The sequence below is a fragment of the Micropterus salmoides genome, unplaced genomic scaffold, assembly GCF_014851395.1.
Source record: "Micropterus salmoides isolate LMB-PRFRI ecotype aquatic unplaced genomic scaffold, ASM1485139v1 Ms_hic_scaffold_4, whole genome shotgun sequence".
Lineage (NCBI taxonomy): Eukaryota > Metazoa > Chordata > Actinopteri > Centrarchiformes > Centrarchidae > Micropterus > Micropterus salmoides.
In genome coordinates this window covers 24,553,196-24,568,114 of record NW_024043372.1, presented here as the reverse complement: position 1 = coordinate 24,568,114, position 14,919 = coordinate 24,553,196, and the positions used below count along the sequence as shown (strand labels likewise).

Sequence of the window (14,919 nt, the reverse complement as noted above, 5' to 3'; positions counted from 1 at the left end):
AAGGGACAGTTCAACATTTTGCAAAATTCACTTATTTGCTGACTTTTTAAGAATTAGAGGAGACGATCGATACCACTCATTAATACGGTAAATATAAGGCTACAGCCAGCAGTCGGTTAGCTTACGTTAACACGAAGCCTGGCTCTTTCCAGAGGTAGCAAAATCAGCTTACCACCACCTCTAAAGCTGGCAAATGAACATGTTTTTTTAAAATTTAATTTTATTTAATCAGTACAGAAAATGAATTGTAAAAATAACAAGTTGTGTTTTAAGGTGGGGTTATGTGGCCAGGAGCAGTTCTAGTTACTGTTTGTGCTAAGCTAAACTAACTGGCTGTGGCTTCATATTTGCCATACAGTGATTATATTGATCTTCTCGCCTAATTCTTGGTAAGAAGGCAAACGTTTCTCAAAATGTCAAACTATATTGCTTTAACTGTGTGCAAAGATGGGGACTCGAGTTAGAGACTTGGACTCCAGTGCGACTTAAGTCGCGACTTGAGACTCGTCCTCAAAAGACTTAAGACTCGACTCGGACTCGAGGCGCGGGACTCGTGGACAATGTTCATTTTTTAGGAAACGTCTGATGAGATTGCCGTTATTCCCTCCCTCCGTTACCTATAACCTGCCTACGTAACATCTGCTGCGCGCGGCCGCACGTGAGAGAGGACAACAAACACCGGAAGCTGCGGTGCCATTTATCATAAACTTTGGCTTTAAAACTTCATACAACAAGACCCAAATAAAGAAGCGCTGAACGCAAAATAGGTTAGTAACCTGTGGTGAGTAAACATGCTTAGCTCAGCATTGATCATCTAACGTTAGCTTGCTTCCTGCTTCAGCTACGAGCTACGGGAGGTTAACTCTGACTGTCGTTCGTTATGAAAAGATGAACGAGCGTTTGTTAACTTGCCAAACTTGTGGTGGTTGGTTAACTTAATCATTTACGTCCCGCTGGCTGCCATCACGTTAATTATTGCCGTTGGCTGGAAAGAGGTTACAGTTTTATTTAGTTATAGACTAACATTACACTGGTTTGAGAGTCTGGGGGATGTGTTGACTTACAGTAGTTTATAAGCTGTCATTAACTGCATTGCACATTACATGGTTGTGCTCTGTAAGTTAAAAACATGTTACAGCTTTATTGTTGACCATGTAACTTTACAGTATTATTTAGTTAACTTTACACTGGGTTTGAAACTCAACAGGGTTCGTTGACTTACAGTAGTTTACAAGCTGTCATTAATTGTAGAGGCATTGTACATTAGGCTACATGGTTGTGCTCTGTAAGTTAAAAACAGACAGATTTATTGTTGATTGTGCAACGTCACAGTTTTATTGACTTACAGTATTTAATAAGCTGTCATTAATTGCATTGCACATTACATGGTTGTGCTCTGTAAATGAAAAACAGGTTAACAGTAGTTTTATTAGCAACCTAGATTGAACGCAGCAGGTGATACAACATTCGTAATAACCACGAGAGACTTGACTTGGACTCTAGCTCAAAGACTTGTGAGCATCTCTGACTGTGTGTACTGACGGGAAGTCAAATCATTTGCTCTTTGTTTAAAATAATGACAATGGCGGAGAAAGGTGACAATTAAATCAGTGACTAACATTTTAACACATCCCCATGCTGTAACTGTGGACAGCTGCCTTTGTAAACACGACAGGGGGTCCTTTGACCTGAATAACATTATGATGTCCAGATGCATCACATTCTTGGGGTATGAACCAAAGGCAACATCCACATTGCTTTAATAGTGTTGCCAAATGCTAATCATTAAGTGTCTCTTCCCCAGCAGTGCATTTAATTAAACTGTTGTTTGATGACTTGATGTTACTAAAATGTTAAATGATAAAGACCTACTTTGGCCGAGTCAAATGCCTTTGTTTTCACATGGCACTAATAATGAAAGCATGACTTGATACAAGCTTAAACTTACTTACTTCAATTATTTGAAGCTTTCAGCCACATCTCATGGCCTTCTTCAGCAGATGTGGTTGATCAGCTGTAATGGAAGGCCATGAGATTGAAAAAAGTAACCTCTTTCCCTCTGTATGATGAACAACATTACAATCTCTTTAGCAAAAATGAAATCTACGTCATATTGACGTTTTAAGAAAAGTAATTTTCTTAAGCTTGATAATGTGCTATGAGGCAAATACACAAGGCTGCTTTCTTTCTTTCAGTTACAACATTTATTATTTTATGAGTTGTGCTGGACAGGAAACACTCATCTCCATATCTTAATGACAACAATGTTGATTGAGCAATTCGTCTCTCACCTCATGGCCTTGACATTTTGTTGAGCTATCCAAGAACAGGAAACTCTATTTATGTAAGAATATACTTATTGCCTTTGCCCGTGTTTCACAGGTAAAGATCACCATAGAGAGAGACATTACTTCACTATTAAACTCTTTAACCATGTCATTGTAACCCTGCTCCATTTCGGCATCGTCACTGAGCAAATACTGCTGTATGGGAGTGGGCATGTATTTTACATGTTCATATGTTCACAGATAGGTAAATAAGTACGTATTGTACTGAATACTTCATCCTACTGCATATTCTAAGATGTTCCATGATCAGTTTTCTCACAATATAATCGCATCAGTGTGCAGCATATTGTCAATAAAAAGGACACTTATGATTGGGAAAAAGGTTTTGGAAATGGTCGAATTATACCAGACTGGCAATAACCTTAGCAAAGGATTCAAAAGTTAATGTTTTCTAATATTAGTTTGACTTTAATGCTTCAATTACTCTCTGCGGTCGTCTAAAGTTTTCCACTGTCTGGGTGTCTCTCACTGAGGCATGTGCTGTCTTGTTCTTAACCACCAACCCCTCCAGCAGCAAGGGCTTCAAACCTGCCCTGTCCTGTCTCCAAACTCCAGACAGACAAAAATACCTACCTGTAATATACAGCTAAAATAATAAAATGAGCAGAGAAAACCACTGTTTCTGCTGCAGACTCCTTTCATTTGGACTTCACAAAGATCCTTAGCAGACATGTCTAGTAGATGAAGATAATATAATGGGTCTTTTTTGGATATCATATGACATGTAGGAGCAACATTTAAATTGAAATTCCATTAGAGAGAGCTACTGGTAATCTAAAAGTGTCTTCAATCATACAGGCATTAAACATGTTTCATATGCTGTTGGCCAAACAAGTTCTTCTAACAACTCCATCAAAAATGAAGAAAAGATTTTAACGTTTCGGTCACATTCATTCTTTCTTGCAGAACATGATGCAGCATGCAGGTTTATTTTTAAACCAGACAATGATGACCCATAGCAAACAAGCTAGATGTCGTTGGCAAACTTCACAGTTTATTCTAATTCAGATTCAGACGTCAATACTATGAATCACCACCATGAAGCCAACAAAGTAATCATTCTTGCAATTTCAAATGTTTTTCAAATGGATACAACACTAAGGCCTTTCCTTGTCAAGCAGGTTTAAATAGCTGGAGAACTGCGCTCAGTAAAACCTTAACTCCTTGAAATTGAGTAACAGGATATGGACTGATATTAAACAGTTCTTGGTTTTATTCAGTGTAGTTATCCGACTAATCCAGTTGTCTTTTTTGTGAGAAAGACCCCAAAATAACTGCAATGCAAAACATATAGTCTACAATGAACCAAACCAAACACTGGCTTTTTGTTTTACTAAAATAATGTACAGCTTTACAGGGAATCCAAAACAGCACTTTGGAATTTAGCAAAAAAACCACAAAGAACATCATTAAAATTAATTTAAAAAAAGCAACACTTCACAAGTCTAGTCTGAATAGGGATCCTTTTATGATTTACTTCCCTTGTGCTGTCTTGTGAGCTGAGGAATGAGATGCATCAAGTGAAAAAGCTGAAACACAAATCCTCCATCAGGTATTGATGTAAATGTTTGTCCATTAATACCAGAAAGAAACTGCTCATCTGCTGCGGGAACAAGCCACAGCCTCCAGCTCCATCGAGCAGCATTATCCTCCGTGTGCAGACAGCATAAAAAACATTTCAGTTTGTCGCACGTCCAAGCAGTTTGGTCTTAGTTTGAGTCCTCAATCCTTCGGAAAACTGCGAGGAAATTCTTCCCTCCATTTCTCTGCACTTTCTTTCCTTCCTCTGTACAGGTACCCAAACGGTTTATAATGACATCACTGACCTGTTAAAACAAAATTGAACACAATTACATTAAAGGCTGCAGTGTCACGCTATTCAGTCATCACCACAGTGTATATTATTGTATTCAGTAATGTTAAGTTTCCTTTGTTTGTTTTTTTGTTTTACACACACGTAACTTATTTTGTCTTACACTTAGCTGAAGGTCAGTTTACCCACCATTCCATCTCTTATTCTTTCATTAATGTAAACATTACCAACATCTTAAAGGAAAAGGTTTGAACAACAAATGTTGTCGTCATGACCTGCAAACACAGGGATGCAAAGGTGCACGTCAACGTACCAGTTCTTCATCGGGGACACGTGTAAACAGCGGATGTTCAGTGAAATGCTTCACCATCCAGATGTGTACTTCCTCCACATCTGTAATGGTATACACCAAACCCTGACATGACCAGACAGACACAGGGAGGTTTTTAACACAGTACTGGGGAAAATAAGTGACAGCTTCACTCATGGCTAAACACAGATCCTTATAAAATAAACCAGTGGCATTTATAAAAAACATTTTTCCTTTAAAAAAAAAAAAGTTTAATATTTCAGCCTCAGAGTTATAGGTTTCATCACTTCTGGAGAGCAATGGTCCTTGCTAAAAAGATAAAAATAACCTACAGACAACACAGAGGTTAGTCACCTATGTCACTGTAGTTTACTTTGGATGCTGGACAGATAACGTTACTAGAACACGGATTTCTTAGAAAACTCAGCAACGGCACAGATTTCCACACCAGTGCATGTAGGCACGTATGTGTTTTGTTTCAGAGAAGGCAGGATGAGGAGGAGAGTGTGCCTGTTGTCTGCACAGATTCATGTTCATCACACCAGCTTACTGTTTCATGTGAAGTTGATAGTAACAAACGGTATTTACTAATAAACCATAGACTAGGGTGCCGCTATAAATTAGCATTTTCTCGACAGCCAACCCCACAGAACAGTTATGGCTGAGTGCCACTGCTGCCTTGTAGAGCTTACACACACACACACACACACACACACACACACACACAGCATATCCATGCACGAATGCATCAATGCGCACTCAAGGGGGAAAAACGGAAGCCAAATTTTGACACAAGCCTTCCATTGTTCCAAACAACCTCCATCAGCGCTCGCACTATGTCCCACTGTTGCTTTGACAGGCAGACGCAGGGTGTGCAGAACTCAACCAGCTGCAGGCCACACTGGTTGCTCAATTTCATTTCAGTGAATTCAACGATTTCTGCACACTGCAATCAATTGATAAAATGAAGCAGAGTGGCAACTTGTTGTTCAACTATTAGTTGGTTTTTCACTGCTATCATTAGTCTATGTCTCTTGTGTTGGGATGTGGCAAAGGTTTCAGTTGCAGATATTTAAAAACCTCTGATATAACCTGAACTTAAATCCACCACAGCGAGACAGTTGCACAGTCACATGTTCCTTCATTATGATGAACTTCGATCCCACATACACCGTTCTGCTGTCGTAAATACTTGATAGTGTACCAAATGTGTGAAAATACCAAATGCGCTACTTAATGCTGTTTGATGAATGTTTTCTAAAAACTACAGTGCCCAGCTGTTTTTAGGAAATCCTTTAGCCATTTTTGTGACCTATTTTAATTCAGTTCACTCTTCAGCAGCAGAGTGCTGCAAACAGTGTGCGCAAGTACCAGGACCAAGTATAGAATAATACCTTATCCTTTAATGGAGATATACCACAAGGGGTAAATGGTAAACTCAGTTTTCCCCCTGTATTTTGCCTGATCTAACCATGTAGCAGGCAAATTTAAACTCAATTTTACATCTTAAATTAAAAACAAAGTGATTTAGAAAACAAACAGCGGCCTCATATCCACTGCATGGTACGGAAACCAGCGAATGTTTGGAATTTTCCCTTGATAAATTACATAAACAGTCACAATTATTGCAGATTAAATATCTGTTGCTTATGAACATACCCCGACTCTCAGTGTGTAGGCATACTCTGCTAACAATGTGGGACTAATGATCCTCCATTTGTGCTTGGTCTTCTTAAAGTGAGGGTCAGGGAAGAGGAAGAACATCTTACTGAGCTGAAAGACACACATACAAAAAAAAAAAAAAAGTCTGAAACAGTAAAGTTGACACAGACATTCCCAAAACAGATCAAAATAAAACTTTCTATTTTTATTGACTTTGATATGATGGTTCTAAAATGTACGAATGTCATCACTTAAATGTGGCCCCCATCATATTCTGTGGGGGTTTTCATGTGGATTGCAAAACTGGAATTTCCCTCGTAGAGTTTTTTCCCCATAAAGTTCCCCATGTCTGTCTTTGACAAGTGTACAAGTGAGGGCTGCGTTGATATTAGTCTGGCTGATACATTAAAAACCATTCCAGTTACTTTTTATTAGTTAAAATAAATAATGTCAGCTATAGACAGAAAGATGTGGGGATAATCACTGGGGACTGCTGCAGCCTCAGGGGCTGCTTTTGTGCTGATGGAAGATGGAAAAAATGTAAAAGTATATTTTGGGTTACAAAACATACGAAGAAGTAGGAAGAAAGTATTTCAGCTCTTTAAAATAATGCACTTTCAACAGTTGAACCACGTCATGCATGCGAGAAGGATTGGGATAAGATTTTGAGCACTAGACTGGTTGGTCGTTTTTTTCTCCACTTTGAAAATCTGGGTAGTGATAACAAGTTTGGTTCTAATCATGAGCAAAGGAGACAGCTAACACTAAAGCAAACTGCAGTTATGGAAAAAGATCATCATAATACGAGCCAAGAGATGCAGTTTATGAACGAGCTGAAGGAAGTACTTCTCTCAAACATTTGCCATCTCAGCTTGGCAAGAGGCCTTGTCATATTATTTAAAATGACCTGAAATAGAATACTAATAAATGTGTGTGTGTTTTTACATGACACACCTACAACATTCGTATTCCATTTGCAATTACTCTCCTGTAATCATTTCTTAGTTTACACTTGTTCGGGTTATTTGAGGTGAAGCTTTTTTTCCTGGGTACCTAAATTAACCCTGGTACACTAAGCCCACTGTGTAAGCTAATGCGAGTTTCAACAAGTCATAGATTACGGCAGCTAATTGGAATGGATAAATGGCGTCTTGCACTGATGTCTTGCGTGTCAGTCAATGACCCCATTGTTGTGAAATCCAGGATTTATTGAGCAATCTGTAAAAATTAATTCGGTCCATTCGTTAAACATGTGGAAAGTAATTTTTTTTTATCTAGAAACATTTGGGTTGAGTATTCTTATTAACCCTGGTGGGCCCGTTCATAATATAAGGTTATTACAGGCCACGTCAGATGTGCCATTATAGAACGGCAGGCCATTTTGTAAATGAGCTCCAATTCAGAACCAATTAATATATACGTGTTACTTCTACATATAATAAAGTATATAAAGGGTTAGTCCACCCAGTTTACAAAAAAATCTTCAGTTGTATTTAGCACATATACACTGTAGAGATTTTTTCTATATACCATGGTGAAACAATACCACCATTCAGGAAAGAGCATGTAATTGAAAAGACTGACAAAGTGCACACTGCCTACACACGTCACACTCTACCCCAGAGGACAGCTTCAACTGTGCACGTGGTATTGGTTAGTATTAAGGCTGACGTGGTGTGCAGATGGGCGAGTGGCACTCCAGCAGTTGCAATTCTATTCATGAATTTAACCTTGTGAAGGTCCGAGGACAGAAACACTGTAAATAAAGTTAATACAAGTAATCAACAGTGGGCAGGATTTTTTGGTTCAACGTTGGTGTCAGTGCAGTTATTAACACCCAGAAGAAACCATGAATGAAAGCATTACTGGGTGCACAGAATCTAAGAGATGCTGTATTTAAAATAATTTCCAGGCAACCTTAAACTTTAAAACAACAAACCTGCTGTTGTTTCTAGTGTTTTCAGTGTATTTGTTAGTTCATTTACAATCCATCAAGGCTGCGATAAACAGTTTCTTAGGTTTGATTAAATCCAAGGCAATCAAGGTGTTTTTTAATATTGCTATATTTTTACACTTATAGTAGTATTTAGGTAAGTTTGATGTTTGTAGTGATAATACAGACCAACTGCCCATCACTGTAGTCATTTCCTACCAATACAGTCAGTTTTATGGTTAGAAAATCAAATCTAGACGTGTGGACTGGTCTGTTTTCACTGAGACTTCTCAATTCTGATTGGCTGAAAGGCGTGGATTCACTTTCAGTAACCGGACACCTATGATGCAGGTGCTCCAAATTAATGCTGTAAGTAAAGAGAGAAACGGTGAGGCTTAGCTAAAGAGCTGGGAGCCGGTGTTACTGTTACCAAAAAGTGAGTGAGACAAAGGATGGAAGCCGATCAATGCAGAAAAGTAAAAGAAAATCTCCTGTGATTACAACAAACAGAAACTAATGAAAATATCAACTGTGTTTGAAATCATCTTTTTTCCACAATACTACCTCAGTAAAAAAACAACACATGAGTTCTGCTGGAATTTATTGTATTATTTTTCAATCAAATTTTGGGAACGTTTGAAAATTGAAAGTTGAAAAACCAATTACCAACAAGTAATATTAAATGAGTTCTTCTACCAATGCACACAGCAGGCTAGGGAAAACAAATATCTAAAGCCTACTTCGTCAATTTCTTAATTGAAACTCTGACAGTTTATGTAGGAAAGAGCAGAGACTGGTTATTTTATCAGGAGGACAAACCTGCAACCTCTCAAGACCAAAACTTCCTGTAGTGGGAGAAAGACAACACTCCCAACTGTTCTGTCACCACACAGGTGCAAACCCACCTGTCCTTTAGAAAAGAAGTTGGGGAGGTACTTCATCGCATTGCTGCGAATACAGGCGATGTTCTGGTATCGTCCTGGTTCCGAGGCACGCAGTGACTGGATTCGATCGCGAACATAATCGGAAACTTTCACCCGGATCTCCAGGCCAAGGATGAGCTTGTCTGGGAAAAGTGGAGATAACTCCACTGTGAGTGAGGGTAAAGACACAAAGAGACATGAGGTCAATACAGAGCAGAACTATGACCTCTGACAATCAAAGGTGGTCGGATCAGGGACATAACTACCTAAAAGCCCCCCATATCCACATCCAATGTCTGCAAACTCAACCCGGGAGGTCTCCTTCTCAGAGGGGCTGCCAGTGAAGAGGTCTGGATACAGCTCGGACCAGTCCATTTCCTCAGGACACACAGGGCTGCGGAGGAAAGAGGGCGTTTCAATGCAATTGTTTTATAATGAAGAAATGTGTGCGGTGACACAGGGATAGTGTTTCTGGAGAGAGATGGTACTGCTGAATTTCTAAATGTCATTTTTCAATATTGTGAGCACCCACGTTATATTATAATATATATAACAAATCTCAGACACATCTCTCAAATCCTAAGCTAATAAAAATAAGAATAAAAACTTTTTTGCAGGCTACACACCACCAGGCCCAGGATTAAGTGAGGAGTCGCTTTCTTGTCAACTTCTACACTTATAAAACGCACAGTTGGGACTGATAATCTAAGCGTTAGCAGGCAGTGACAGAAAGTGCAGTGCAGGTATTAAACACATGGACACACTCACTAATCAAACGTGTGGTATGCCATCGGGTTTGAATGGGCTCGCTGTCTGTAGTAACGCTTCTGCGGCATTGACGAACTCATGTTGGATCAAAACAGAGACGTTACTCCCGAAAATATTCACGTAATTATCAAAAAACACACGTATCCACTTCTGAAAGTCGACTTCCAGACAGTCACGCTTCTTTCTAGTTAGTTTACCACCGCCACCTGTGAGTCTCGGCGGTTTTGCGTCATCACCAAGCGTCGCTCCGTTCCTTCTTCTTTTTTTTTTATGTCAGATTGCAACCATGACTTTTAAAGGTGCATACCGCCACCTACTGTACCGGAGTATGTAGAATGAACTACAGTCGTTTTTTTTTTCTTTATTGAAAATGTCAAGATTTACAGACAAACGTAAGTGCACAGAATCTGTTTCTACAGAATAGGATGCAGAGAAAATATAGCCAGAGGGAGCAGCTCTTCATACAAACAAGAAATAAATATGTAGTCTTAGTAACAAAAATGAGGATGATTTATAAAAGGAAAAAGAAACATTCAAATAAATAACAGAAATTATAACGTATGGGGAGAATTCAGTCTTTGTTCAGCCATTTACCTCCATTGGGAAGTGTTTTAGGGTATCATATTTTTTTGTGCTTTAGGACCTTTTAGAGTTTTTAAGAATTTTATGTATAGTTTAAATTCATTTAAAAAAAAAAAAAACTAATTTGGGAGATGACTTCACAATTCTACATTTGTGAATGAAAAATTTAGCTAGACATTCAATTTTATTAGTACAGAGCTCATCAACCTTGCTTTGCAATATCAATCTAAATGTTATGTTGTCTCTGGAGATAGAGGTTGGGAATGAGGACATCTGTTGCTTCACACACCAAAATGCCTGTATCACATTACATGAGAAAAACACATGGTCTGTAGTTTCGACATAATTTTTACAAAATGTACATGTGTCATCATCTATACCAAAGCGAAGTCTCAGTAATTCTTTAGAGGGGTAAATGTTGTTCATTACTTTGAAGTGTGTTTCTTTCACTTTGGGGGGTACTGTTAGATACATTGTTCTTAGTTTAGTAATTGAATCTTTATCAAATTTTTGTAGGATATTATTTTTATTTTACCTTTCAGGGTAAAGGTATTCAGTAAAACAATTTCTAATAATGTAGTTAGTGCATTTTCTATCCAGAACAAAGATCCCTTGAATTGATAGTGGGGCCAATTTTGGTTGTATTGGACCAAAATGTTTCTCGTTAGAAAGACAAATTCTTGGGGTAGTGCTCTATGTAATTTAGTAAAGTCTGATTTTAAGGGTTTGAAATTATGTTTGGTGCAAAATTGTTCATAATTTAAAAAATGTCCGTTGGTATCCATTAAGTCGGCTATGGACCATATATTTCTCCTGTACCAATCTTCAAAGAACAGAGATCAGTTATCTGTTGTTCCAGAGTACAGAGGTGTGGGGTGAGAAGTTATGTACAAATAACATTTTCCAATACAAGAGTATTTGTCTGTGAAACTCTGACAATGACATAGGTAATTTGTAAACACTGAAGTCCACTCTAAGAAGAAATTCTAATCCTCCAACTTTCTTGAAAAATGGTCTTTGGAATACAATACCAAAAGGAGTTGCTGTGTTTGATCCAAGATTTTAACCAATTTATTTTTAAGGTTCCATTAAGGCAGTCAAAATCAATAACTCTGAGTCCTCCATCCTTTGTGTCTTTAACCATACTGCTTTTCTTCATATAATGTGGTCTGTTTCTCCAAATGAAATTTAGGTTGATTTGGTTGATAGATTTAATCAATTTGTTTGGAATGGCATTGGAATAGGCTGGGTAAATGCATCTCGATAAACATCTTAGTTAGGTAAGTTTGACCTAGTATTGATAGGTCCCTCTGTAGCCATATATTTAGTCTTGACTTGCATTCTTTAATTTTATTTTCTACATTCAGAAGTTGGCTTTGTTTTTGGTCCTTAGATAGGTATATCCCCAGGTATTTAATTTCTGATTCAATAGGGATATCACAGATGTCTTTCTGTGAAGTGTCGTGTCCAGCAATTCACACTTTTTCACAAGTTTAATGTTAGGCCTGAGGCTTTGGAGAATTTTTGAATTTTGGCAATAGTTGTTGAAATTTGGTATCTATCTTTTAAGAATATTGTTGAGTCATCTGCTAGTTGGCTTATTATGTCTGTGCCAAGTACATTAAGTTTTTTCATATCATTACAGTTTTTAATATAGATTGCTAGCATTTCTGTCTAGAAAGAGAAGGAAACCATCATCCTCTATTTGGCTTCTATACTCAATGATGTCCATTAGCAATCTTATATTATTATGGATTGACCTTCCTTTTAAAAAACCTGACTGTGTATCTGCAGTAAGATCCGAAATCCCTGTTTGAAGACGAGAAGCGAAGATATAAGTTATAATTCTGGGATCTTTCCCAGGTTTTGGAATTGAGACGATAACCCCATGCGTTGTTCAACTTTCGGCCATACAGCCCTCAGTGCCTCTCTGTCTTCTTTGGTGAGGTCTTCTGCAAAAAAATCCAAACCTACATGGCCCTGTGTGAAAAAGTGATTGCCCCCTAAACCTAATAACTGGTCGGGCCACCTTTAGCAGCAACAACTGCAATCAAGCATATGCGATAACTCGCAATGAGTCTTTTACAGCACTGTGGAGGAATTTTGGCCCACTCGCCTTTGCATAATTGTTGTAATTCAGCCACGTTGGAGGGTTTTCGAGCCTTCACCGCTTTTTTAAGGTCATGTCAGAACATCTCAATCGGATTCAGGTCAGGACTTTGACTAGGCCACTCCAAATTCTTCCTTTTGTTTTTCTTAAGCCATTCAGATGTGGACTTGTTGGTGTGAAATTGAACTCATTTTTCCAAAGATGTGATAGGGCCATGTAGGTTTGGATTGATTTCCCCCCTTAATAATAAAAACCTTAATTTAAAAAGTGCATTTTGTGTTTACTTGTTTTATCTTTGTCTAATATTTCAACTTGTTTGATGATCTGAAACATGTCAGTGTGACAAAGAAATCAGGAAGGGGGGAAACACTGTTTCACACCATTGTATGTTCGTTGGGACTCCTTTATATCATCAAAATAATAAAACAACACAAAAACGAAAACAAACAAACAAACATTAAATCCTATTATATATCTCTATATTTTTCAGAAATTGTACAACAGCTTTCTGTGTATCCTTTACCCCATCTCTTGTTGTGCCTAATAAACCTTCAAGGTTCCACTTCCTTCCTGCCTGACTTATCTTTTGATTTAGCCTCATCCTCTCATCACTTTATTTCCTACAGTGTAAACAGTACATGTTCTGCACTTTCCTTGGACCTATATTCTAAACATTCATCTGTTTGACTTTTGCCCATTAAAAACAATGTTTTATTCAACGCTGTATGATCAAACCTTAGTCTGGATAAAAGTTCTCCTCTGTTCTGTTCCTTCTAGTCACACCCTGAGCATTAATAGATTTTGCAAACTGTAATATTTCCTTCCACTTTTATCCACATCCTCCTGTCCTGCCATTTCTTTATAATTCCTTTTTTGATTATCAACTTAGCTTCTCCTTTTCCAAGGGTAAATTTATGACATCATTAGTCCTGGTTGATTTTTTAGCTATTTTCTCTGCTTCCTTATTCCCTTTTATACCCTTTTATGGGCAAGTACCCAGCAGAATCTCACATCTATCTGATGTCTCTGTTATATAAATAAACTTTGATGGATTTCTAAATCTTCTCTATTAGATTTCATATTTTGAATACTATAAAGGGCTGCGACAGAATCAACACAATACACCACTCTGTCTGGTTTTACTTCCTCAACCCACTGCAGTCCCTTTGCCTGCCAGATGTCCTTTCCCACTCTCTTGACATTAGCTCTTTAGTTCCAATATCTTTAAGCCGCTCGGTTTCTTTTCGAAAGCCGCCTCATTTACCACTTCTGCTGGTCACTGCTAGTGTTACTTTATTATTTATTGCAGGAAATAAATATGCAAGATACTTTAACTGCAATACATTTGAACTACTCTGTCATATAGATGGTTAAAAAGTGGGATATGTCAAGAATAACTATCCTAGTTGTATAACACACATCACTAATGGTTGCCAGGTTTGTTGACAAATAGAAGTATCTATCTTGAAGAATCAACAATAAAAGTACACTATAGCATATGGGATAAACATAATGGGAGAGTATATCAACCCCAACCCCCATGCTGCTGTTGACAAAATAAGATAATTCCAGTGGAAAGTGTAGCTCAGCCTCAGTTAAATATCAAGACTACAGAGTTATGGGAATATAGCAAAATGAATACTTCCTGAAGCCACTCTATCTCTATCTACTCTATCTGCTCTTGTCCTGAAATGTGAGTCATTTCCCCGGCAGGATCCTAACTTACAGTCAAGCTGTTTTGCTCTCTGCAGGATAAAACTTCACCTCATGATTTTTAGTGTCCAAGCAGCCACACAGCCAGTGATTATTTTCACTGTGTTGTCTATTACATGAAATGCCGCAAATCCCCTCTGGGTGTCTTCAGAGTCAACTCTAATATCCTACTCAGGTCACTCTGTCGAGAACATGGTGACACATTACAGTTCCCTCCTGGTGTAAGGCTTTATGAGGGACTTGTTTATGAAACAGATGCACAGAAGACTCTCTGCTGCAAACTGAGATGTATCTCTTTAACCTCAGTTTTGAGAGGGGGGGCAAAGTTCTTTGGATATTTAGGCCCAGCATGTGTGATATTTGATTTTGCCTGCGAGAACTGGGTGCTGATCAACTGTAGACAAATGAAAGCAAAGCAACAGTAGAATAACATTAATATTTTTATTTGAAAACGTACTTCTCCTTAATTCCTTTTGCTAAACATAAAATATCCCCCTTTGCTTTACATTGAAGTTCATTTGTGATCAGTACCTTCATTTTTAATCCTTAGTAATGATGATCATATTAAAATAAGATGAGTAAGGTTCAACTGAAGGTATAGATTTAAATTAAAATGCAAAAACAATATTCATCATGGCATTTCATAATACAAATTTAAACAGGTATACAGGGAATGCTGTGAAGTGCAGTATCGTAATGATATCTGAGTAGAGGAAATTTGAATAATACAGAATTAAATTTTAAACAAATATCTGTC

The 14,919-nt window shown here is 37.9% G+C and overlaps 1 protein-coding gene across 1 annotated transcript; it reads right to left on the bottom strand.

Annotated features, from left to right (window-relative positions):
• Positions 1-3,320: 3,320 nt before the first annotated feature.
• mettl1 (methyltransferase like 1) lies at positions 3,321-9,983 on the bottom strand. The gene is made up of 6 exons (XM_038697241.1): positions 9,758-9,983; positions 9,256-9,383; positions 8,972-9,156; positions 6,131-6,244; positions 4,475-4,576; positions 3,321-4,174 (listed from the first exon to the last, which is right to left on the bottom strand). Exons 1-6 carry the CDS (start codon positions 9,835-9,837, stop codon positions 4,058-4,060), a joined length of 726 nt encoding a protein of 241 aa, XP_038553169.1. The 5' UTR covers positions 9,838-9,983; the 3' UTR covers positions 3,321-4,057.
• Between the last annotated feature and the right edge of the window lie 4,936 nt (positions 9,984-14,919).